This window comes from Coregonus clupeaformis, unplaced genomic scaffold, assembly GCF_020615455.1.
Source record: "Coregonus clupeaformis isolate EN_2021a unplaced genomic scaffold, ASM2061545v1 scaf1049, whole genome shotgun sequence".
Classification (NCBI taxonomy): Eukaryota; Metazoa; Chordata; class Actinopteri; order Salmoniformes; family Salmonidae; genus Coregonus; species Coregonus clupeaformis.
In genome coordinates, this window is record NW_025534503.1 from 135,474 (window position 1) to 162,536 (window position 27,063).

The window sequence follows — 27,063 nt, forward strand, 5'->3', positions numbered from 1 at the left end:
GGTTTAGAGGTCAGGTTTAGAGGTCAGAGGAATAACAAGATAGTATTATATAAATAAAGGATTGTAACGTTTCTGGGTTGGCTCTACATTCATCTTGGAACCAGATCGGTCCAATGTTTCTAACTACAGTCCTTCAGAAAGGGTTAGTACACTCCTTCAGACAGTATTCACACTCCTTCAGACAGTATTCACACTCCTTCAGACAGTTTTCACACTCCTTCAGACAGTTTTCACACTCCTTCAGACAGTTTTCACACTCCTTCAGACAGTTTTCACACTCCTTCAGACAGTTTTCACACTCCTTCAGACAGTTTTCACACTCCTTCAGACAGTTTTCACACTCCTTCAGACAGTTTTCACACTCCTTCAGACAGTTTTCACACTCCTTCAGACAGTATTCACACTCCTTCAGACAGTATTCACACTCCTTCAGACAGTATTCACACTCCTTCAGACAGTATTCACACTCCTTCAGACAGTATTCACACTCCTTCAGACAGTATTCACACTCCTTCAGACAGTTTTCACACTCCTTCAGCCAGTTTTCACACTCCTTCAGACAGTTTTCACACTCCTTCAGAAAGTATTCACACTCCTTCAGAAAGTATTCACACTCCTTCAGACAGTACTTCAGACAGTATTCACACTCCTTCAGAAAGTATTCACACTCCTTCAGAAAGTATTCACACTCCTTCAGACAGTATTCACACTCCTTCAGACAGTATTCACACTCCTTCAGACAGTATTCACACTCCTTCAGACAGTATTCACACTCCTTCAGACAGTATTCACACTCCTTCAGACATTCAGACAGTATTCACACTCCTTCAGACAGTTTTCACACTCCTTCAGAAAGTATTCACACTCCTTCAGACAGTACTTCAGAAAGTATTCACACTCCTTCAGAAAGTATTCACACTCCTTCAGACAGTATTCACACTCCTTCAGACAGTATTCACACTCCTTCAGACAGTATTCACACTCCTTCAGACAGTATTCACACTCCTTCAGACAGTATTCACACTCCTTCAGACAGTATTCACACTCCTTCAGACAGTATTCACACTCCTTCAGACAGTATTCACACTCCTTCAGACAGTATTCACACTCCTTCAAAAAGTATTCACACTCCTTCAGACAGTATTCACACTCCTTCAGACAGTATTCACACTCCTTCAGACAGTATTCACACTCCTTCAGACAGTATTCACACTCCTTCAGACAGTATTCACACTCCTTGACGTTTTCCACATTTAGTTGTTACAGCCTGATTTTAAAATGGATTCAATAGAGATTTTTTTTGTCACTGGCCTACACACAATAACCCATAATGTGAAAGTGGAATTATGTTTACATTTTTTTTACAAATAGATGAAAAGCTGAAATGTCTTGAGTCAATAAGTATTCAACCCCTTTGTTATGGCAAGCCTAAATAAGTTCAGGAGTAACAATTTGCTTAACGAGTCACATAAGTTGCGTGGACTCACTCTGTGTGCAATAATAGTGTTAACATGATTTTTGAATGACTACCTCATCTCTGTACCGGTCAGGGATTTCACCATGAGGCCATGGTGACTAAAACAGTTAGAGTTGAATGGACCAGACCAGACCATCTTAATACTATTTAATTGACCAGACCAGACCATCTTAATACTATTTAATTGACCAGACCAGACCATCTTAATACTATTTAATGGACCAGACCAGACCATCTTAATACTATTTAATGGACCAGACCAGACCATCTTAATACTATTTAATGGACCAGACCAGACCATCTTAATACTATTTAATTGACCAAACCAGACCATCTTAATACTATTTAATGGACCAGACCAGACCATCTTAATACTATTTAATGGACCAGACCATCTTAATACTATTTAATTGACCAGACCAGACCATCTTAATACTATTTAATTGACCAGACCAGACCATCTTAATACTATTTAATGGACCAGACCATCTTAATACTATTTAATTGACCAGACCAGACCATCTTAATACTATTTAATGGACCAGACCATCTTAATACTATTTAATGGACCAGACCATCTTAATACTATTTAATTGACCAGACCAGACCATCTTAATACCATTTAATTGACCAAACCAGACCATCTTAATACTATTTAATGGACCAGACCATCTTAATACTATTTAATGGACCAGACCAGACCATCTTAATACTATAATGGACCAGACCAGACCATCTTAATACTATTTAATGGACCAGACCAGACCATCTTAATACTATTTAATGGACCAGACCATCTTAATACTATTTAATGGACCAGACCAGACCATCTTAATACTATTTAATGGACCAGACCAGACCATCTTAATACTATTTAATGGACCAGACCAGACCATCTTAATACTATTTAATGGACCAGACCATCTTAATATTATTTAAATGGACCAGACCAGACCATCTTAATACTATAATGGACCAGACCAGACCATCTTAATACTATTTAATGGACCAGACCATCTTAATACTATAATGGACCAGACCAGACCATCTTAATACTATTTAATGGACCAGACCAGACCATCTTAATACTATTTAATGGACCAGACCAGACCATCTTAATACTATTTAATTGACCAGACCATCTTAATATTATTTAAATGGACCAGACCAGACCATCTTAATACTATAATGGACCAGACCATCTTAATACTATTTAATGGACCAGACCATCTTAATACTATTTAATGGACCAGACCAGACCATCTTAATACTATTTAATGGACCAGACCATCTTAATATTATTTAATGGACCAGACCAGACCATCTTAATACTATTTAATGGACCAGACCATCTTAATACTATTTAATGGACCAGACCATCTTAATACTATTTAATGGCTGTGATAGGAGAAAACTGAGGATGGATCAACAACATTGTAGTTACTCCACAATACTAACCTAAATGACAGTGTGAAAAGAAGGAAGCCTGTACAGAATACAAATATTCTAAAACATGCATCCGGTTTGCAATAAGGCACTAAAGTAAAACTGCAAAAAATTTGGTAAAGTAATTAACTAGAGGAAAACCTGGTTCAGTCTGCTTTCCACCAGACACTGGGAGGTGAATTCACCTTTCAACAGGACAATAACCTAAAACACAAGGCCAAATCTACACTGGAGTTGCTTACCAAGAAGACAGTGAATGTTCCTGAGTGGCCTAGTTACAGTTTTGACTTAAATCTACTTAAATCTATGGCAAGACCTGAAAATGGCTGTCTAGCAATGATCAACAACTAACTTGACAGAGCTTGAAGAATTTTGAAAAGAATAATGGGCAAACGTTGTACAATCCAGGTGTGGAATGCTCTTAGAGACTTACCCAGAAAGACTCACAGCTGTAATCGCTGCCAAAGGTACTTCTACAAAGTATTGACTCAGAGGTGTGAATACTTATGTGAATTAGACATTTCAGTATTTCATTGTCAATAAATTAGCAACCATTTCTAAAAATATGTTTTCCCTTTGTCATTACGGGGTACTGTGTGTAGATGGGGGAGATTTAATTTGGATCCATTTTTAACTCAGGCTGTAGCACAACAAAATAAGTCAAGGGGTTTGAATACTTTCTGAAGGCACTGTAGTTTAAATGTGTTAAATTAAATCAAACTTTATTTAAAGTGCATTTAAAATCCCAACACACTTTAAATGAAAACAATCTAATTAAAAAGTCAAAGCAAACAGGAAGCAGTAAGCAAACAGGAAGCAGTAAGGCACAATGCTCTGCACTTACAGATGTCCTCATGCTCTTCACAATCCTCCAGTTCAATCATGGAAGACGGTCCGCTTTCGAAACTTTCTAACCTGTTGACAAAAAGGAATGGATCTCCTGACATCACGTTGGACAACAGTCACTCATAACGTTGTTTAGAAGAGAAGCAACAGTAAGAAATACCCTATATATACAGCAGTATGTGGAAACCCCTTCAAATTAGTGGATTCTGCTATTTCAGCCTCACCCGTTGCTGACAGGTGTATTAAATCGAGCACACAGCCATGCAATCTCCATAGACAAACATTGGCAGTAGAATGTCCTTAATGAAGAGCTCAGCGACTTTCAACGTGGCACCGTCATAGGATGACACCTTTCCAACAAGTCAGTTCGCCCTGCTAGAGCTGCCCCGGTCAACTGTCAGTGCTGTTATTGTGAAGAGGTCTAGGAGCAACAACAGCTCAGCCATGAAGTGGTAGGCCACACAAGCTCACAGAACGGGACCGCCGACTGCTGAAGCGTGTAAAACTTTAGTATAAAGATTTCTTTATCCTATCCCAGGTATTCCTTAAAGAGGTGGGGTTTCAAGTGTCTCTGGAAGGTGGTGAGTGACTCCGCTGTTCTGGCATCGTGAGGGAGCTTGTTCCACCATTGGGGTGCCAGAGCAGCGAACAGCTTTGACTGGGCTGAGCGGGAACTGTGCTTCAGCAGAGGAAGGGGAGCCAGCAGGCCAGAGGTGGATGAACGCAATGCCCTCGTTTGGGTGTAGGGACTGATCAGAGCCTGGAGGTACGGAGGTGCCGTTCCCCTCACAGCTCCGTAGGCAAGCACCATGGTCTTGTAGCAGATGCGAGCTTCAACTGGAAGCCAGTGGAGTGTGCGGAGGAGCGGGGTGACGTGAGAGAACATGGGAAGGTTGAACACCAGACGGGCTGCGGCATTCTGGATGAGTTGTAGGGGTTTAATGGCACAGGCAGGGAGGCCAGCCAACAGCGAGTTGCAGTAATCCAGACGGGAGATGACAAGTGCCTGGATTAGGACCTGTGCCGCTTTCTGTCTTTCAAGTCAGTTTATGAAAATGCCTTTTTTTGTTACAAATGTAACTTGAACCATGAATAAACACATTCACTAATAATGACTAACTTCTTGTAGCAGGCATTAGAGGCTATAGAACAATCTCTCAAGCCCACGTGCTAGTGAATAGCCAGCTAATCTTTACCTGGATGTATTTGCTTGCTAACAAGGTTCAACAGTTGAATTGTTACGACCACACCCTTCTGTCTGTCTCCAACTGTTTGAACAGCATGCTAGCCTGTCCACTTTGTTCAGATGTTGAAATCAAGTGGCCTACCTTATTTCTCAGAATGAGAACGAGTTGCCAATTCCTTATATAATTGTTTTATGCTTATGCACATTTATAAACAGACTAGACAGCTAGGATAACAGTCTTTGGCTAAAATGCTGCTAACGGTACGTGGTACCACAATGCCGCGCGCGACAAACTGAGCATTAATTTTCCAGAATCAATGTTCATTGATACTCTGGTTTTAGTAGTGTCTGCTCTGTGCGCAATTTGAGGAGTTGAGACATAAAAAGCGTATCGTTAAAAAACGTAACTTCTCTATTATAGTAAAATGTCTCAATGTGTTTGTGTCCATATGACCGATTCTGTTGGACCAAACCTCAAAATGCAAATAGCGAGTTGAAACCGCTCGTCAGAGAGGAAGATGTGATATCACAACTTTGTTGACGTGAGAGGCAGGGGGAGGGGCTTGGTGTGTAAACCATAGAGGAAGAGGCGAAGCGCTAGAATCTGTCCAAAAATAAGGGTAATGTGTTTATATGGGCTTATTTTGGACCTATTCTTTTTGCCTGCCTTCCCACCTCTTGGATGACGACTCCCATTGTTAGGGAGGAGACGTGCATCTCGTCAGTATACAGATCTCTGAGCAAAAGAGACCAGAAAAAAACAATGAGAAAAAAGCTGATAAAAACTAAAAACTAAACCATGATTCATGCGATGCAGGCATTTGGAATATCGCTCAAAAACGCACATTCTAATTAATCAAATTCATTTGATATATCGCCTAGTCAGAAGTAACAGTGTTGAAAAGAGAAGCAACAGTCAGAAGTAACAGTGTTTAGAAGGAACATTTAGAAGTAAAGGTGTTGAGAAGCAACAAACAGAAGTAAGTGTTGAGAAGCAACAGTCAGAAGTAACAGTGTTTAAGAGTGTACTTACGTGTTGTCTGAGAGTCGGTTGTTGCTTTGGGAGAAGTCTCGGCGTCTGGTCTTTTCCCCCAGCTTTCCAACAGGCTCTATATAGCAGACAGTACTGGCACTCAGATCCACAAGGCTGGAGCTCCTGTCACTGGCTGGGTCCTGGGAGGGGTCCTTAGCTGGACCAGTGCTGAGGCTGACGCTGGGACTCTGGGCTGACTGCTCTTCAGGGAATAGGGCTTTCCTCCCTGAAGTCTGCAACGTGCTTCTGACAGTGGCCACCGGGAGCGCTTCTCTGCCCGAGGAGAAGATGGCGCCAAAGGTGGCCAGAGAGCGCTTGACCGTCTTGGGAGTGGAGAGGTCCTTCCTCTTCACCAGGGTCTGAACTGCTCCAGGTCGAGGTGAGGAGGCTGTGTTGCCGTTCTGAGGAGGTCGCAGGGACTTAGCAGGCCTGGTCCGGACTGGTCTGGGCTTGGACTTACTTCTCACCACCTTGCGTGTTTTTGGGTTAGGCTGGGGTTGATGGGGTGAAGGTGTTTTGGGGTAAGGCTGGGGTTGTTGAGGGAAGGAAAAGGTGCGGCCAGCATTCTCTGGGGGGTTGTTGGTCTCCCACCAGTTCACTGGAGCTTTCCTGCTCCTGCGTTTCTCTGAAGCCTCCCTGGCCTGGTGCTGCTGCCTGCTGGGGGTAACGGTAGCAGAGTGGGGGGTAATGTTAGTGGGTGTGGCATCACTCTGGGGTTTACACTTGGTAGTGCAGTTGTAGAGCCAGTCAAACACCTTCTCACCTGAGAAGAGACACAAGCAGAACACAAATCACCACATATTTCAATAACAGCTGTTTGAGATGACAGTACATATTTTGTATATTACTAAGCTTGATTTATGAGTGAACTATATTCCCTTGAAGGAAAATGGATGGCGTTAATATGAAGCCTTACTTGAGGTGAGTGTATGCTGTCTGAGAGGGCTGGGCATGGCCTCCTGTTCCTCTCCTCTCTGACCTTCAGGCCTCGCTGGCTCCTCTGTACTGGCTATCGTCTGCTTCTTAGGTCTGCCCTTCTTGGGCTTCTCTGCTTTCTGCTCTGCAGTCTGATTGGACCACGGTTTCTTCTCTGTGGTCTGATTGGACGAGGGTTTATTTGCTGCTGACTGATTGGACGAGGGTTTCTTCTTTGCGTTCTGATTAAACAAGGGTTTTGATGGCCCGTCCTCCTGCCCTGACTCCACAGAGGAATGTCTTGCTGGTTTAGATGTAGTTGTCTTGTTATTCTGTTTGGACTTGTTGTCTGTCTCTGTGAGCTGTGTGTTGACAGGACTGATGAGCCACCAGGGACCAGGCTCGGTCCTCTTCCTCTTCCCTGCTAACTGGGAGGAGTCAGCCTCACCAGTAGGGGCGGGGCAGACCTCCTGGGCCTTACAATTGGCTGGAACCTTAGAGATGACTCGTCTCTGTCCTGTTGGTGCCGACTGTAGAACTGTGGAGGAAAGACAACATTACATCTAGCCTTTTATGTAAACTACATTTTTTCCCATTGATTGTTTTGTGAATGTTTTTTATATATTTTTTTTATTTGTTGAGAGCTCTTACAAAACATATTCCTATACCTACAAATGGCATGATACAACTTGAACTTGTGATGAACGTTGTAGTCTGAAAAACCATCATGATGTGTGATGTCAGCTGTCAGGGGATATTACCTGGAGAAACATCCTGGTCTGCAGCCGCTTCACTCTCCTCCTCCATGGTGACGGGCTCCTCCCCAGCTCGACCTGACAGTCTCCTGGTCTTCCCAGACTGCCGGCCTCGTCCTCGGCTCGTCTTGGGGTTCACCTTGTCACCTTGGATACCAGCTTTGGATTTAGAGATTCTGGGAACTTTCTTTTCTGTTTTGGTGTGGCTAGGTTTAGGCTTGGCCCCTCCTCCTGGTGCCTCTTGTTCCAGGTCACCTGCTGTCGTTGGTTCAGATAACAGGTTGTTGACTTTCTTCTTGTCTTGTTCTATGTGGTCTGCCTCGAGGTCAACATGATTAACAGGCCCATCACCCTGAGGTCCTACCCCCGGGGGACTAGAGTCCCTCTCCTTCCTGGTTGTAGGATTCTTTCCCTTCTTCTCTTTAGTTGTCCGAGGTCTGTCTGTCCCTCCTGATCTCTGATTGGCTGTAGCCTTGGTGAGTATGTCTGCTGAGGCATTGTCACTACTGTGTGATTGGTTCTGCTGCTTTGGTCGTGGTTTGGCTGTGGTCCTGATGGGGTCAAACTTCCAGCGATGGGAGAACCAGGGAGGCTCATAATCCTCCAGGATCAGGAAGTCATCCTCCAGCTCGGTGAGAGGAGGTTCTCTCACTGGAGACGCCAGGGCTTTCCTAGGACTGAACAGAAACAGGGCTTTAACCCTCTGACCTATAACCCTAGCCTCTAACCCTTTCCTAGGGCTGACCAGAAACACAGCATTGACCACAGCCTCTGACCTCTAACCCTAGCCTCTAACCCTTTCCTAGGGCTGACCAGAAACACAGCATTGACCACAGCCTCTGACCTCTAACCCTAGCCTCTAACCCTTTCCTAGGGCTGACCAGAAACACAGCATTGACCACAGCCTCTGACCTATAACCCTAGCCTCTAACCCTTTCCTAGGGCTGACCAGAAACACAGCATTGACCACAGCCTCTGACCTCTAACCCTAGCCTCTAACCCTTTCCTAGGGCTGACCAGAAACACAGCATTGACCACAGCCTCTGACCTCTAACCCTAGCCTCTAACCCTTTCCTAGGGCTGACCAGAAACACAGCATTGACCACAGCCTCTGACCTCTAACCCTAGCCTCTAACCCTTTCCTAGGGCTGACCAGAAACACAGCATTGACCACAGCCTCTGACCTCTAACCCTAGCCTCTAACCCTTTCCTAGGGCTGACCAGAAACACAGCATTGACCACAGCCTCTGACCTCTAACCCTAGCCTCTAACCCTTTCCTAGGGCTGACCAGAAACACAGCATTGACCACAGCCTCTGACCTCTAACCCTAGCCTCTAACCCTTTCCTAGGGCTGACCAGAAACACAGCATTGACCACAGCCTCTGACCTCTAACCCTAGCCTCTAACCCTTTCCTAGGGCTGACCAGAAACACAGCATTGACCACAGCCTCTGACCTATAACCCTAGCCTCTAACCCTTTCCTAGGGCTGACCAGAAACACAGCATTGACCACAGCCTCTGACCTCTAACCCTAGCCTCTAACCCTTTCCTAGGGCTGACCAGAAACACAGCATTGACCACAGCCTCTGACCTCTAACCCTAGCCTCTAACCCTTTCCTAGGGCTGACCAGAAACACAGCATTGACCACAGCCTCTGACCTCTAACCCTAGCCTCTAACCCTTTCCTAGGGCTGACCAGAAACACAGCATTGACCACAGCCTCTGACCTCTAACCCTAGCCTCTAACCCTTTCCTAGGGCTGACCAGAAACACAGCATTGACCACAGCCTCTGACCTATAACCCTAGCCTCTAACCCTTTCCTAGGGCTGACCAGAAACACAGCATTGACCACAGCCTCTGACCTCTAACCCTTTCCTAGGGCTTATGAGTGAGAAAGTTAGACGCACAAATATCATACCCCAAAAACGCTAACCTCCCCTGTTATTGTAATGGTGAGAGGTTAGCATGTCTTGGTGGGATATTTGTGCGTCTAACTTTCTCACTCATCATTATTCATGATTCATTCAGGACTATCCGTAATCATGGTAGCATCCACATTAATGTAGTAGTGTTTCAAAACATATTCTCTTCTGATTTACAAAAGAAGTGTCTCCAAAATGACAATTATTTACCATAAAATGGGGGACAACGTCAAAAGGGCAGTAATTTATAAACGGTCTAAACTCGATATGGATGAAAATACCCTCAAATTAAAGCTGACAGTCTGTACTTTAACCTCAGTCATTGTATCATTTCAAATCCAAAGTGCTGGAGTACAGAGGCAAGACAACTAAATAATTGTCACTGTCCCAATACTTTGAGCTCCCTGTATTCTGCCCTGTAGCAAAGAGAAAATGTTGCGGTTTTAAAGCTAATTTCCTGCAATTATATGCATTTAGCCATGCAGTGTTCTTTTGGTCACACATAAAATATAAACTGACAGTACAAAACATTAAGAACACCTTCCTAATATTGAGTTGCACCCTCTTTTGCCCTCAGAACAGCCTCAATTCATCGGAGCATGGACTCTACAAGGTGTCGAAAGCGTTCCACAGGGATACTGGCCCATGTTGACTCCAATGCTTCCCACAGTTGTGTCAAGTTGTCTGGATGTCCTTTGGGGGGTGGACCATTATTGATACACACAGGAAACTACTGAGCATGAAAAACCCAGCAGCGTTGCAGTTCTTGACACAAACTGGTGTGCCTGGCATGACTCCGGTCTCCTCTCCTTCATCTACACTGACTGAAGTGGATTTAACAAGTGACATCAATAAGAGATCATAGCTTTCACCTGGATTCACCTGGTCCCTCTATGTCAGATGCCATACACGCCGTCTGCCCGTTTCAGTTGAAACCATGATTCATCGCTGAAGAGCACACTTCACCAGTGTGCCAGTGGCCATTGAAGGTGAGCATTTGCCCACTGAAGTCAGGTCAAGACCCTGGTGAGGACGACGAGCACGCAGATGAGCTTCCCTGAGACCATTTCTGACAGTTTGTGCAGAAATTATTCGGTTGTGCAAACCCAGTTTAATCAGCTGTCCTGGTGGCTGGTCTCAGACGATCCCGCAGGTGAAGAAGCCGGATGTGGAGGTCCTAGACTGGCCGGTTGGACGTACTGCCAAAATCTCTAAAACAATGTTGGAGGTGGCTTATGGTAATGAAATGAACATTAAATATTCTGGCAAAAGTTCTGGTGGACATTCCTGCAGTCAGCATGCCAATTGCACACTCCCTCAAAACTTGAGACATGTGGCATTGTGTTGTGTGACAAAACTGCACATTTTAGAGTGGCCTTTAATTGTCCCCAGCACAAGGTGCACCTGTGTAATGATCATGCTGTTTAATCAGCTTCTTGATATGCCACACCTGTCAGGTGGATGGATTATCTGGGCAAAGGAGAAATGCTCACTAAAAGGGATGTCAAAATGTGCGCACAACATTTGAGAAAATATGCTTTTTGTGCATATGAAAGATTTCTGGGATCTTTTATTTCAGCTCATGAAACATGGGACCAACACTTTACATGTTGCGTTTATGTTTTAGTTCAGGACTGAATGTCATTTATGGTGAGTTTGGTCATTTACAAGAGAATGAAAAGGTTTTCATGCTTGTCTGCTCTGATGTCCTCTGTAGCTCAGCTGGTAGAGCACGGCGCTTGTAACGCCAAGGTAGTGGGTTCGATCCCCGGGACCACCCATACACAAAAATGTATGCACGCATGACTGTAAGTCGCTTTGGATAAAAGCGTCTGCTAAATGGCATATTAATTATTTAATTAATTAATTAAAATGCAGCATGTGTACACGCTGTCTGGAGTCGGTAGGGCAACGGGCCTGACTGAGAGAAGATGGGGGAGGAGCAGACTGGCCGAGAACAGAGGAGAGAAAATGGAAGGAAATTAAAAATGTTGGCAGCTGTACAGAGAACTCATCCAAAGGGCTTTGACCTCTCAAATACGGCAGAAAGCTACACAATAAGATACACCGTCACCTTATTAATTCAGAAACTTACCAAGATAACGTGACCCCTAAGTTTAACTTGCTAGTTAACGCAGAATTCCTCATTTTTATAATATAATATGCCATTTAGCAGACGCTTTTATCCAAAGCGACTTACAGTCATGCGTGCATACATTATAAAAAAAAAAAAAAAAGGTGTATGGGTGGTCCTGGGGATCAAACCCGTTACAAGCGCCGTGCTCTACCAGCTGAGCTACAGAGGACCACTTTTTCACGAAAGGAACAAATATAAAACGTGTAAGAAATCTCTAAATGCAGATCTAAAATGGTTCTTATTGTCATTTCTGCATCAGACTATTTTTGTGCTTCAATTGCACTTTGCACTGATGAGATTCAGGAACTGGCAGACAGCGCTCTGACTGATGAGATTCAGGAACTGGCAGACAGCGCTCTGACTGATGAGATTCAGGAACTGGCAGACAGCGCTCTGACTGATGAGATTCAGGAACTGGCAGACAGCGCTCTGACTGATGAGATTCAGGAACTGGCAGACAGCGCTCTGACTGATGAGATTCAGGAACTGGCAGACAGCGCTCTGACTGATGAGATTCAGGAACTGGCAGACAGCGCTCTGACTGATGAGATTCAGGAACTGGCAGACAGCGCTCTGACTGATGAGATTCAGGAACTGGCAGACAGCGCTCTGACTGATGAGATTCAGGAACTGGCAGACAGCGCTCTGACTGATGAGATTCAGGAACTGGCAGACAGCGCTCTGACTGATGAGATTCAGGAACTGGCAGACAGCGCTCTGACTGATGTGGAGCTTTTTTCTCAGGTACTTTTCTCAGTGTAGACAGTCTACTTTTCTCCATAAAATTCAAGATTTACTTGAAACAAAACATTCGGAACTGTAGCTGGCTACATTATTTATATATTTCCAAATAGTAAACAAACATGCACCATTCCGCAGGTTCAGGGTTAAAGGGCGGGATAATCCATGGTTTTCTTCTGAGCTGTCTTGTATTATTCACGACCGTAATCTAGCCTGGGCTAAAGCAAGGAAATCTGGTTCTGATGCTGATTGGCTTATTTTTAGGCAGTTAAGAAACAAGTGTTCTTTTCTTCTCAGGAAGGCCAAGTCTGAATATTTTATGTCTGTTACCACTGATAACCTGAATGACCCTAGAAAGTTTTGGAATGCTATTAAGTCTATGTCTGGTAACAGTAATGTTAATGAATTACCGTCATGTGTTTTGAAGGACTCTGTTGCTATATATGACAAAACTGAAATGCTGAATTGTTTCAATGAGCACTTTGTATCATCTGGTAGGCTGTTTGATTCAGTGTCCTCTGTCTCTGTACAACCCTGTGTGGATGAACCAGTGTCCTCTGTCTCTGTACAACCCTGTGTGGATGAACCAGTGAGAGCTGGTCAAACTTTTAGTTTTCTGCCATTCTCAGTGCAGGTGGTACATAAAGCCCTGAAATCCTTAGATCAAAGAAAGCCTGCAGGTCCTGATCTTTTGGATCCCTGCTTTTTAAATCTGGCAGCTGATTTCATAGCTGAACCACTTACATATCTGTTCAATCTAACCCTGGAATGTAATGAAATTCCAAAGATCTGGAAATCAGCATTTGTCCTACCACTTTTAAAAAGGGGGAGATCCAACTCTTTTAAATAATTATAGGCCAATCTCAAAGCTGTCACCCCTGGTGAAAATACTTGAAACCCTTGTAAGTGAACAGCTAAAATAGTTTTTATTTACTAACTCTATTTTATCAATGTATCAATCGGGCTTCAGGAAGAAGCATAGCACAATTACAGCAGCCATGAAGGTTTTAAATGATATCACTGAAGCCCTTGACAAAAAACAGCACTGTGTCTCACTTTTTATTGATCTCTCTAAGGCTTTTGATACAGTTGATCATGCTATACTAAGGCAGAGATTGTTGAGTGTATGTCTTTCGGAGCATGCAGTTGCATGGTTTGCTAACTATCTGTCTGATAGAACTCAGTGCACCCAATTTGATGGGCTTATGTCTGTTAAATTGTCTGTCCTGAATGGTGTGCCCCAGGGCTCTGTACTTGGTCCTCTCTTATTCACTATTTATATTAATGATTTAGACAAAAATGTCCAAAATGCACAACTTCATTTTTATGCTGATGATACTGTTATTTACTGTTGTGCCTCATCTCTTACAAAAGCTTTCCAGAACTTGCAAACTGCTTTTTATACTGTTCAACATACCTTGTGTCAATTGAAGCTTATCCTCAACACTGACAAAACTAAACTAATGGTGTTTTCTAATGCAAGAAATAGACCTCTGAACCTTTCACCTGTTATTACCTGTCAGGGCAAGGAGATTGAGGTTGTAACCTCATATAAATATCTTGGAATTCTAATTGATGACGGCCTCTCTTTTAAATTGCATATTCAACAACTTACAAAAAAATTGAAGCTGAAATTGGGATTTTATTTTAGGAATAAGGCCTGTTTTTCTTTTGAAGCCAGAAGGAGGCTAGTATCAGCTACATTTATGCCTTTACTAGATTATGGGGATATTTTATATATGAATGCTTCCGCTCAGTGTTTGAGATCAATTGACACTCTTTATCATGGTACTTTGAGATTTATTTTAAACTGTAAAACCCTTACGCACCACTGTACTTTGTATACCAGGGTTGGCTGGCCTTCTCTAGTCACTCGTAGGCTCAGTCACTGGTATACTTTTATTTACAAAGCCATTTTGGGTTTACTACCTTTTTATTTGGGCATTTTTATTGTTCAGAAATGTGGTGGGTACTCTCTTCGTTCACTGGACTTTATCCTGCTAACTGTTCCAAATGTCAGAACTGAATTTGGAAAAAGGTCTTTTATGTACTCTGCGCCATCGTCTTGGAACACCTTACAAAATAATTTTAAACTGGAAGAACTTGTCCCGATTGGGGTTTTTAAATCTCTGATGAAGGATTTTGAGGCTGATTCCCTGACCTGTCAATGTTTTTAATTTGCTGTTTTTGATATTGTTATACTCTTGTGAATTCATGAATGTTTTTTTTTTACTAGATTACTTGTAGTTTTTCATGTTGTCTGTCTGTAATTTTTTGTAATGACTTGGTGCTGCCTATCTTGGCCAGGACGCTCTTGAAAAATAGATTTTAAATCTCAATGAGCCCTTCCTGGTTAAATAAAGGTTAAATAAAATAAAAATATGATAAACATTAAATGCCTAACCCTTTCCTAGGGCTGAACAAAACAAATCATTAACCTAACCTCTAACATGCTGACAAGACCGTCGCACGCATCCACACCAGACGCGATCAGGACACGCAGGTTGAAATATCAAAGCGAACTCTGAACCTACTATATTAATTTGGGGACAGGTCGAAACACATGAAACATTCATCAACATTTAGCTAGTTAGCTTGCTGTTGCTAGCTAATTTGTCCTGGGATATACAGTGCCTTCGGAAAGTATTCAGACCCCTTGACTTTTTCCACATTTTGTTATGTTACAGCCTTATTCTAAAATTGATTAAATACAAAAGTTTCCTCAGAAATGTACACACAATACCCCATAATGACAAAGCAAAAAAAGTTTTGAAATTTTTGCAAACAGAAATACCTCAATTTCGAGTCTCATAGCTAAGGGTCTGAATACTTATACAAATGTAATATCGGTTATTAATTTTTTATAAATTTGCAAATTTCTAAAAATGTGTTTTTGCTTTGTCATTATGGGGTAGTGTGTGTAGATTGATGAGGAACATTTAAAATGTAATCCATACTACTAAAAACCAATGAGGAGCGAGTCAAGCGTCACAAATACAACCGAGTTCTATTTCAGCGCCTGGCTACGCAGACGCTCGTTGACGCGCTCGAGCAGATCAGATAAAATGATTGAATAACGTGTACATTTATTTTGCAACACTCACGCAACGCGGGCGGTGTGGTCAGCATGTAACTTTAATCTCTAACCCTTTCATAGGGCTGAACAGAAACACATCATTAACCCTAACCTCTAACCCTAACCCTTTCATAGGGCTGAACAGAAACACATCATTAACCCTAGACTCTAACCCTAACCCTTTCATAGGGCTGAACAGAAACACATCATTAACCCTAACCTCTAACCCTAACCCTTTCTTAGGGCTGAACAGAAACACATCATTAACCCTAGCCTCTAACCCCTAATCCTTTCATAGGGCTGAACAGAAACACATCATTAACCCTAGCCTCTAACCCTTTCATAGGGCTGAACCGAAACACATCATTAACCCTAGCATCTAACCCCTAACCCTTTCATAGAGCTGAACAGAAACACATCATTAACCCTAGCATCTAACCCTTTCATAGAGCTGAACAGAAACACATCATTAACCCTAGCATCTAACCCCTAACCCTTTCATAGAGCTGAACAGAAACACATCATTACCCCTAACCTCTAACCCTTTCATAGAGCTGAACAGAAACACATCATTAACCCTAACCTCTAACCTCTAACCCTTTCATAGAGCTGAACAGAAACACATCATTAACCCTAGCATCTAACCCCTAACCCTTTTCATAGAGCTGAACAGAAACACATCATTAACCCTAACCCTTTCATAGGGCTGAACAGAAACACATCATTAACCCTAACCTCTAACCCTTTCATAGGGCTGAACAGAAACACATCATTAACCCTAGCATCTAACCTCTAACCCTTTCATAGGGCTGAACAGAAACACATCATTAACCCTAGCATCTAACCCCTAACCCTTTCATAGAGCTGAACAGAAACACATCATTAACCCTAGCATCTAACCCCTAACCCTTTCATAGAGCTGAACAGAAACACATCATTAACCCTAGCATCTAACCCCTAACCCTTTCATAGAGCTGAACAGAAACACATCATTAACCCTAACCTCTAACCCTTTCATAGGGCTGAACAGAAACACATCATTAACCCTAGCATCTAACCCCTAACCCTTTCATAGGGCTGAACAGAAACACATCATTAACCCTAACATCTAACCCCTAACCCTTTCATAGAGCTGAACAGAAACACATCATTAACCCTAGCATCTAACCCCTAACCCTTTCATAGAGCTGAACAGAAACACATCATTAACCCTAACCTCTAACCCTTTCATAGGGCTGAACAGAAACACATCATTACCCCTAACCTCTAACCTCTAACCCTTTCATAGGGCTGAACAGAAACACATCATTAACCCTAACCTCTAACCCTTTCATAGGGCTGAACAGAAACACATCATTACCCCTAACCTCTAACCCTTTCATAGGGCTGAACAGAAACACATCATTACCCCTAACCTCTAACCTCTAACCCTTTCATAGGGCTGAACAGAAACACATCATTAACCCTAGCATCTAACCCCCTAACCCTTTCATAGAGCTGAACAGAAACACATCATTAACCCTAACCTCTAACCCCTAACCCTTTCATAGGGCTGAACAGAAACACATCATTAACCCTAGCATCTAACCCCTAACCCTTTCATAGAGCTGAACAGAAACACATCATTAACCCTAGCATCTAACCCCTAACCCTTTCATAGGGCTGAACAGAAACACATCATTACCCCTAACCTCTAACCCTTTCATAGAGCTGAACAGAAACACATCATTAACCCTAACCCCTAACCTCTAACCCTTTCATAGGGCTGAACAGAAACACATCATTAACCCTAACCTCTAACCCCTTCATAGGGCTGAACAGAAACACATCATTACCCCTAACCCCTAACCTCTAACCCTTTCATAGAGCTGAACAGAAACACATCATTACCCCTAACCTCTAACCTCTAACCCTTTCATAGGGCTGAACAGAAACACATCATTAACCCTAACCTCTAGCCTCTAACCCTTTCATAGGGCTGAACAGAAACACATCATTACCCCTAACCCCTAACCCTTTCATAGAGCTGAACAGAAACACATCATTAACCCTAACCTCTAACCCTTTCATAGGGCTGAACAGAAACACATCATTACCCCTAATCTCTAACCCTTTCATAGAGCTGAACAGAAACACATCATTAACCCTAACCTCTAACCCCTAACCCTTTCATAGGGCTGAACAGAAACACATCATTAACCCTAACCCCTATCCCTTTCATAGAGCTGAACAGAAACACATCATTAACCCTAACCCTTTCATAGGGCTGAACAGAAACACATCATTAACCCTAGCATCTAACCCCTAACCCTTTCATAGGGCTGAACAGAAACACATCATTAACCCTAGCATCTAACCCCTATCCTCTAACCCTTTCATAGAGCTGAACAGAAACACGGCATTCAGGGTCCCCCCAGGAGTTTTAAACAAGGTGGTGCTGATAAGTCAGTCGAGGGGGAGGTGCTTTGAACACCTGTAACTGCCATTTCCTGTAATCTAAACACTTGAATTAAGTGATTAAGTGCAAATTAATTAATTTGGTAAACATCATTAATACTGGTTGTATTTTTTCTTGTTTTTTTACATAGTGGTGCAGTCAAGTCCACAAGGTGGTGCAGCGAACCCTGGTTTTAAACCCAACGTTCCCCAAACTAGGGGTCGCGACCCCATGTGGGGTCAATTGATTTGAAAATGGGGTGGTGAGAGAATTTTTTTTCTCGGTAGTCTCTAAATGCTGTTGTAATAAACAGCGGTTTCCGTTTCCTTCCTACAAATATGGATTTATCTTTTGAACGGTTTAAGCTACAAAATATTATGACCACATCACTGAAAGATATGACTATCAGGAACACACGTGTTCTGTTTCCCTCTCCAATGCCTACAAGCTGCGTAGGGCTCAGAACAGAGTGGCCAAGACCAGGCACTAAATCAGACTGGGGGGGACAGAACATCAATGATGGTGTTATTTTCTACACAGAAGATCATTCACAAGTATTGCCTGATGATCTTCTGAACTTCCCAATATCTTTCTGATTTCAGTCACTTCAAACCAGATTGAAATACTTTGGCCATATATTACATAACTGTTTTTCCATGGTGTGGTCCACATTTGTATACACAGTGCATCTGGAAAGTATTCAGACCACTTGCCCTCTTCCACATTTTGTTACGTTACAGCCTTATTCTAAAATTGATTAAATAAGACATTTAGGCTGTAACGTAACAAAATGTGGAAAAAGTAAAGGGGTCTGAATAATTTCCGAATGCACTGTATTTCAAAATGTGTTCGTGGGCCAATTTTCTGAGGGAACACCTGCATTAGCCCTAGCCACCATTAAACACTGTATACAGTATCAGAATTCACCACATCAACTAATAGCAAAGACAGTATGAAGATGGGCAGAAAATGCTTCTCCAATAGAAATGGACACCTTGATCAGCTCATTTCCTTTTCGGTCTCCCTCCCCTCCAACCCTAACCACTCAGCCCTTCCCAGATGGTCATGCTGTCTCCCTCCCCTCCAACCCTAACCACTCAGCCCCTCCCAGATGGTCATGCTGTCTCCCTCCCCTCCAACCCTAACCACTCAGCCCCTCCCAGATGGTCATGCTGTCTCCCTCCCCTCCAACCCTAACCACTCAGCCCCTCCCAGATGGTCATGCTGTCTCCCTCCCTCCAACCCTAACCACTCAGCCCTTCCCAGATGGTCATGCTGTCTCCCTCCCTCCAACCCCTAACCACTCAGCCCCTCCCAGATGGTCATGCTGTCTCCTCCCCTCCAACCCTAACCACTCAGCCCCTCCCAGATGGTCATGCTGTCTCCCTCCCCTCCAACCCTAACCACTCAGCCCCTCCCAGATGGTCATGCTGTCTGCCTCCCCTCCAACCCTAACCACTCAGCCCCTCCCAGATGGTCATGCTGTCTCCCTCCCCTCCAACCCTAACCACTCAGCCCCTCCCAGATGGTCATGCTGTCTCCCTCCCCTCCAACCCTAACCACTCAGCCCCTCCCAGATGGTCATGCTGTCTCCCTCCCCTCCAACCCTAACCACTCAGCCCCTCCCAGATGGTCATGCTGTCTCCCTCCCCTCCAACCCTAACCACTCAGCCCCTCCCAGATGGTCATGCTGTCTCCCTCCCCTCCAACCCTAACCACTCAGCCCCTCCCAGATGGTCATGCTGTCTCCCTCCCTCCAACCCTAACCACTCAGCCCCTCCCAGATGGTCATGCTGTCTCCCCTCCCTCCAACCCTAACCACTCAGCCCCTCCCAGATGGTCATGCTGTCTCCCTCCTCCAACCCTAACCACTCAGCCCTTCCCAGATGGTCATGCTGTCTCCCTCCCCTCCAACCCTAACCACTCAGCCCCTCCCAGATGGTCATGCTGTCTCCCTCCCCTCCAACCCTAACCACTCAGCCCCTCCCAGATGGTCATGCTGTCTCCCTCCCCTCCAACCCTAACCACTCAGCCCTTCCCAGATGGTCATGCTGTCTCCCTCCCCTCCAACCCTAACCACTCAGCCCCTCCCAGATGGTCATGCTGTCTCCCTCCCCTCCAACCCTAACCATTCAGCCCCTCCCAGATGGTCATGCTGTCTCCCTCCCCTCCAACCCTAACCACTCAGCCCCTCCCAGATGGTCATGCTGTCTCCCTCCCCTCCAACCCTAACCACTCAGCCCCTCCCAGATGGTCATGCTGTCTCCCTCCCCTCCAACCCTAACCACTCAGCCCCTCCCAGATGGTCATGCTGTCTCCCTCCCCTCCAACCCTAACCACTCAGCCCCTCCCAGATGGTCATGCTGTCTCCCTCCCCTCCAACCCCTAACCACTCAGCCCCTCCCAGATGGTCATGCTGTCTCCCTCCCCTCCAACCCTAACCACTCAGCCCCTCCCAGATGGTCATGCTGTCTCCCTCCCCTCCAACCCTAACCACTCAGCCCCTCCCAGATGGTCATGCTGTCTCCCTCCCCTCCAACCCTAACCACTCAGCCCCTCCCAGATGGTCATGCAGTGTCACAACCTTCGCTCTCTCTCCCCCCCACTACTCTCTTCTCTTCTGTCATCTCTCCCTTCTGTCTCCTGATTCTGCCACATCAACCCTCCGGCCCACCCTTTCCACATCCTATGATTCGCATTGTCACCTTTCCTCCCGGCCGGCTCGGCCCACCCTCCTGCAACATGGCTGAGTGACTCATTGCGAGCTTACAGAACTGGGCTGCGGGCAGCTGAGAGAACATGGAGGAAAACCAAACTTCCAGAGAACCTGTCATCTTTTCACTCCCTCCTCTCTACATTCTCTTCCTCTGTATCCGCTGCTAAAGCCACTTTCTACCACTCTAAATTTCAAGCTTCTGCCTCTAACCCTAGGAAACTCTTTTCCACCATCTCATCCCTCCTTAATCCTCCACCCCCTCCCCCTCCCTCTCTGCAGACAACTTTGTTAACCACTTTAAAAAGAAGGTTGACGACATCTGCTCCTCATTCACTCAGCCTATTGAGTCCACTGGTCCCACTCACACAGAACTACCCTACGCCTTGACCTCTTTCTCACCTCTCTCTCCAGATGACATCCTGCGACTAGTGAGTTCTGCCCGCTCGACCCCATCCCCTCCTCCAGACCATCTCTGGAGACCTTCTCCCATTCCTCACCCCTGACCACTGGCTGCGTCCCCTCTGACTTCAAATTGCCCCAGTCGCTCCCATCCTCAAGAAACAAACACTCGTCTCCTCTGACGTCAAAAACTATAGACCTGTATCCCTTATTTTCTTTCTAAACACTTGAGCGTGCTGTCTCTGATCAACTCCCTCATTATCTCTCTCAGAACAATCTTCTGGACCCTAACCAGTCAGGCTTCAAGACGGGTCACTCAACAGACTGCTCTTCTCTGTGTCACGGAGGCTCTCCGCTCTGCCAAAGCTGACTCTCTGTCCTCTGTTCTCATCCTCCTAGATCTATCTGCTGCCTTTGACACCGTGAACCACCAGATCCTCCTCTCCACCCTCTCAGGGCTGGGTGTCTCAGGCTCTGCCACCTCTAGGACTGCCCGAGTCGCTCCCCTCACACAGGAAGCGGTGCAGGTCCTAATCCAGGCACTAATCTCCCATCTGGATTACTGCAACTCGCTGTTGGCTGGGCTCCCTGCTTGTGCCATTAAACCCCTGCAACTAATCTAGAACGCTGCAGCCCGCCTGGTGTTCAACCTTCCCATGTTCTCTCATGTTACCCCACTCCTCCACACACTCCACTGGCTTCCAGTTGAAGCTCGCATCCACTACAAGACCATGGTGTTTACCTACGGAGCAGCAAGAGAAACTGCCCCTCCCTACCTTCAGGCTATGCTCCAACCCTACACCCCAACCCGAGCACTCAGTTCTGCCACCTCTGGTCTCTTGGCCCTCCCACCCCTACGGGAGGGCAGCTCCCGCTCAGCCCAGTCCAAGCTCTTCTCTGTCCTGGCACCCCAACGGTGGAACCAACAATCCCCCCTCCAACCCCTTTCTAGGAAAAGTATACATACTATGCCTGTGATGCCTCTTATCGAGAACAGCGCCGGGAAGATGGCTGCCGTTTTACAGCCCTCTAACCAATTGTACTATTATGTGTGTTTTTCCGCGTTATTTGTAATTTATTTTGTACATAATGTTTCTGCCATCGTCTCTTATAACCAAAAAGAGCTTCTGGATATCAGGACAGCGATTACTCACCTCGCATTGGACGAAGATTTTTTCTTCAACGAGGCGGTCGCGAAGGATATCCTACAGACACCCGACAAGGCCCAGATCCCCGTCATTCGCGTGAGGAAGAGACGGAGATATCGCGGACGCAGATCCGGGTGCCTTGTAAGGATCCGACGGCGAGCGAGTAAACTGCCTCTCCCATCAATCCTACTAGCCAACGTTCAATCTTTTGAGAATAAAATGGACGAGTTAAGATTACGGTTATCCTACCAACGGGACATTAAAAACTGTAATATCTTATGTTTCACGGAGTCGTGGCTGAACGACAACAATGATAACATTCAGCTAGCAGGCTATACGCTACATCGGCAGGACAGAACGTCTGACTCTGGTAAGACAAGGGGTGGCGGTCTGTGTATATTTGTAAACAACAGCTGGTGCACAAAACCAAATACTAAGGAAGTCTCGAGGTTTTGCTCGCCTGAGGTAGAGTATCTTATGATAAGCTGTAGACCACACTATTTACCAAGAGAGTTTTCATCTATATTTTTCATAGCCGTCTATTTACCACCACAAACCAATGCCGGCATTAAGATTGCTCTGAATGAGTTGTACAAGGCCATTAATCAACAGGAAAACGCTCATCCAGATGCAGCGCTCCTAGTGGCCGGGGACTTTAATGCAGGGAAACTTAAATCCGTTCTACCTAATTTCTACCAGCATGTTAAATGTGCAACCAGAGGGAAAAAAACTCTAGACCACCTTTACTCCACACACAGAGACGCATACAAAGCTCTCCCTCGCCCTCCATTTGGCAAATCTGACCATAACTCTATCCTCCTGATTCCTGCTTATAAGCAAAAACTGAAGCAGGAAGCACCAGTGATTCGTTTAATAAGGAAGTGGTCAGATGAAGCAGATGCTAAGCTACAGGACTGTTTTGCTACCACAGACTGGAACATGTTCCGGGATTCTTCAGACAGCATTGAGGAGTACACCACATCAGTCACTGGCTTCATCAATAAGTGCATCGATGATGTCATCCCCACAGTGACCGTACGTACATACCCCAACCAGAAGCCATGGATTACAGGAAACATCCGCACTGAGCTAAAGGGTAGAGCTGCCGCTTTCAAGGAACGGGACTCTAACCCGGACGCTTATAAGAAATCCCGCTATGACCTCCGACGAACCATCAAACAGGCAAAGAGTCAATACAGGTCTAAGATTGAATCATACTACACTGGCTCTGACGCTCGTCGGATGTGGCAGGGCTTGAAAACTATTACAGACTACAAAGGGAAGCACAGCCGCGAGCTGCCCAGTGACACAAGCCTACCAGACGAGCTAAACCACTTCTATGCTCGCTTCGAGGCAAGCAACACTGAAGCATGTATGAGAGCACCAGCTGTTCCGGATGACTATGTGATCACGCTCTCCGTAGCCGATGTGAGTAAGACTTTTAAGCAGGTCAACATTCACAAGGCCAGACGGATTACCAGGACGTGTACTCCGAGCATGTGCTGACCAACTGGCAAGTGTCTTCACTGACATTTTCAACATGTCCCTGACTGAGTCTGTAATACCAACATGTTTCAAGCAGACCACCATAGTCCCCGTGCCCAAGAACTCTAAGATAACCTGCCTAAATGACTACCGACCCGTAGCACTGACGTCTGTAGCCATGAAGTGCTTTGAAAGACTGGTCATGGCTCACATCAACAGCATAATCCCAGAAACCCTAGACCCACTCCAATTTGCATACCGCCCCAACAGATCCACAGATGATGCAATCTCTATCGCACTCCACACTGCCCTTTCCCACCTGGACAAGAGGAACACCTACGTGAGAATGCTATTCATTGACTACAGCTCAGCATTCAACACCATAGTGCCCTCTAAGCTCATCACTAAGCTAAGGATCCTGGGACTAAACACCTCCCTCTGCAACTGGATCCTGGACTTCCTGACGGGCCGCCCCCAGGTGGTAAGGGTAGGTAACAACACATCTGCCACACTGATCCTCAACACGGGGGGCCCCTCAGGGGTGCGTGCTCAGTCCCCTCCTGTACTCTCTGTTCACCCATGACTGCATGGCCAGGCACGACTCCAACACCATCATTAAGTTTGCCGACGACACAACAGTGGTAGGCCTGATCACCGACAACGATGAGACAGCCTATAGGGAGGAGGTCAGAGATCTGGCCGTGTGGTGCCAGGACAACAACCTCTCCTCAACGTGACCAAGACAAAGGAGATGATTGTGGACTACAGGAAAAAAAAAGAGGACTGAGCACGCCCCCATTCTCATCGACGGGGCTGTAGTGGAACAGGTTGAGAGCTTCAAGTTCCTTGGTGTCCACATCACCAACGAACTATCATGGTTCAAACACACCAAGACAGTCGTGAAGAGGGCACGACAAAGCCTATTCCCCCTCAGGAGACTAAAAAGATTTGGCATGGGTCCTCAGATCCTCAAAAAATTCTACAGATGCACCATCCTGACTGGTTGCATCACCGCCTGGTATGGCAACTGCTTGGCCTCTGACCGCAAGGCACTACAGAGGGTAGTGCGTACGGCCCAGTACATCACTGGGGCAAAGCTCCCTGCCATCCAGGCGGTGTCAGAGGAAGGCCCTCAAAATTGTCAAAGACTCCAGCCACCCTAGTCATAGACTGTTCTCTCTGCTACCGCACGGCAAGCGGTACCGGAGTGCCAAGTCTAGGTCCAAAAGACTTCTCAACAGCTTCTACCCCCAAGCCATAAGACTCCTGAACAGCTAATCATGGCTACCCGGACTATTTGCACTGCCCCCCCACCCCATCCTTTTTACGCTGCTGCTACTCTGTTAAGTATTTATGCATAGTCACTTTAACTCTACCCACATGTACATATTACCTCAACTACCTCAACTAGCCGGTGCCCCCGCACATTGACTCTGCAACGGTACCCCCCTGTATATATAGCCTCCCTACTGTCACTTTATTTTACTGTATATATAGCCTCCCTACTGTCACTTTATTCTACTGTATATATAGCCTCCCTACTGTCACTTTATTTTTACTTCTGCTATTTTTTTCTCAACACTTTTTTTGTTGTTGTTTTATTCTTACTTTTTTTTTTGTTTAAAATAAATGCACTGTTGGTTAAGGGCTGTAAGTATGCATTTCACTGTAATGTCTGCACCGGTTGTATTCGGCGCATGTGACCAATACAATTTGATTTGATTTGATATGTGGTTGTCCCACCTAGCTACAGTGAGGGAAAAAAGTATTTGATCTCCTTCTGATTTTGTACGTTTGCCCACTGACAAAGAAATGATCAGTCTATAATTTTAATGGAAGGTTTATTTGAACAGTGAGAGACAGAATAACAAAAAAATCCAGAAAAACGCATGTCAAAAATGTTATAAATTGATTTGCATTTTAAATGAGGGAAATAAGTATTTGACCCCCTCTCAATCAGAAAGATTTCTGGATCCCAGGTGTCTTTTATACAGGTAACGAGCTGAGATTAGGAGCACACTCTTTAAGGGAGTGCTCCTAATCTCATCTTGTTACCTGTATTAAAAGACACCTGTCCACAGAAGCAATCAATCAGATTCCAAACTCTCCACCATGGCCAAGACCAAAGAGCTCTCCAAGGATGTCAGGGACAAGATTGTAGACCTACACAAGGCTGGAATGGGTTACAAGACCATCGCCAAGCAGCTTGGTGAGAAGGTGACAACAGTTGGTGCGATTATTCGCAAATGGAAGAAACACAAAAGAACTGTCAATCTCCCTCGGCCTGGGACTCCATGCAAGATCTCACCTCATGGAGTTGCAATGATCATGAGAACGGTGAGGAATCAGCCCAGAACTACACGGGAGGATCTTGTCAATGATCTCAAGGCAGCTGGGACCATAGACACCAAGAAAACAATTGATAACACACTACGCTGCTCAAAAAAGCACATATACAGGACCGTCTGAAGTTTGCCAATGAACATCTGAATGATTCAGAGGATAACTGGGTGTTGTGGTGAGATGAGACCAAAATCGAGCTCTTTGGCATCAACTCAACTCGCCGTGTTTGGACGAGGAGGAATGCTGCCTATGACCCCAAGAACACCATCCCCACCGTCAAACATGGAGGTGGAAACATTATGCTTTGGGGGTGTTTTTCTGCTAAGGGGACAGGACAACTTCACCGCATCAAAGGGACGATGGACGGCACCATGTACCGTCAAATCTTGGGTGAGAACTTCCTTCCCTCAGCCAGGGCATTGAAAATGGGTCGTGGATGGGTATTCCAGCATGACAATGACCCAAAACACACGGCCAAGGCAACAAAGGAGTGGCTCAAGAAGAAGCACATTAAGGTCCTGGAGTGGCCTAGCCACTCCAGAAAATCTGTGGAGGGAGCTGAAGGTTCGAGTTGCCAAACGTCAGCCTCGAAACCTTAATGACTTGGAGAAGATCTGCAAAGAGGAGTGGGACAAAATCCCTCCTGAGATGTGTGCAAACCTGGTGGCCAACTACAAGAAACGTCTGACCTCTGATTGCCAACAAGGGTTTTGCCACCGAGTACTAAGTCATGTTTTGCAGAGGGGTCAAATACTTATTTCCCTCATTAAAATGCAAATCAATTTATAACATTTTTGACATGCGTTTTTCTGGATTTTGTTGTTGTTATGCTGTCTCTCACTGTTCAAATAAACCTACCATTAAAATGATAGACTGATCATGTCTTTGTCAGTGTTCAAACGTACAAAATCAGCAGGGGATCAAATACTTTTTTCCCTCACTGTATCTGAAGATGAATGCACTGACTAAGTCACCCTGTGATATGTGGTTGTCCCACCT

General features: G+C 45.1%; 1 protein-coding gene across 1 annotated transcript in view; it reads right to left on the reverse strand.

Moving 5' to 3' along the window:
* The window catches only part of LOC121559998 (serine/arginine repetitive matrix protein 1-like), a 65,535-nt gene that overhangs the window by 21,711 nt on the left and 16,761 nt on the right, over positions 1-27,063 (reverse strand). The window contains exons 4-7 of the mRNA XM_045217401.1: positions 7,665-8,335; positions 6,905-7,441; positions 5,989-6,751; positions 3,768-3,838 (exon numbers count right to left, since the gene is read on the reverse strand). Coding sequence (XP_045073336.1) covers positions 3,768-3,838; positions 5,989-6,751; positions 6,905-7,441; positions 7,665-8,335 — 2,042 coding nt within the window. The remainder of the gene's footprint in view (positions 1-3,767; positions 3,839-5,988; positions 6,752-6,904; positions 7,442-7,664; positions 8,336-27,063) is intronic.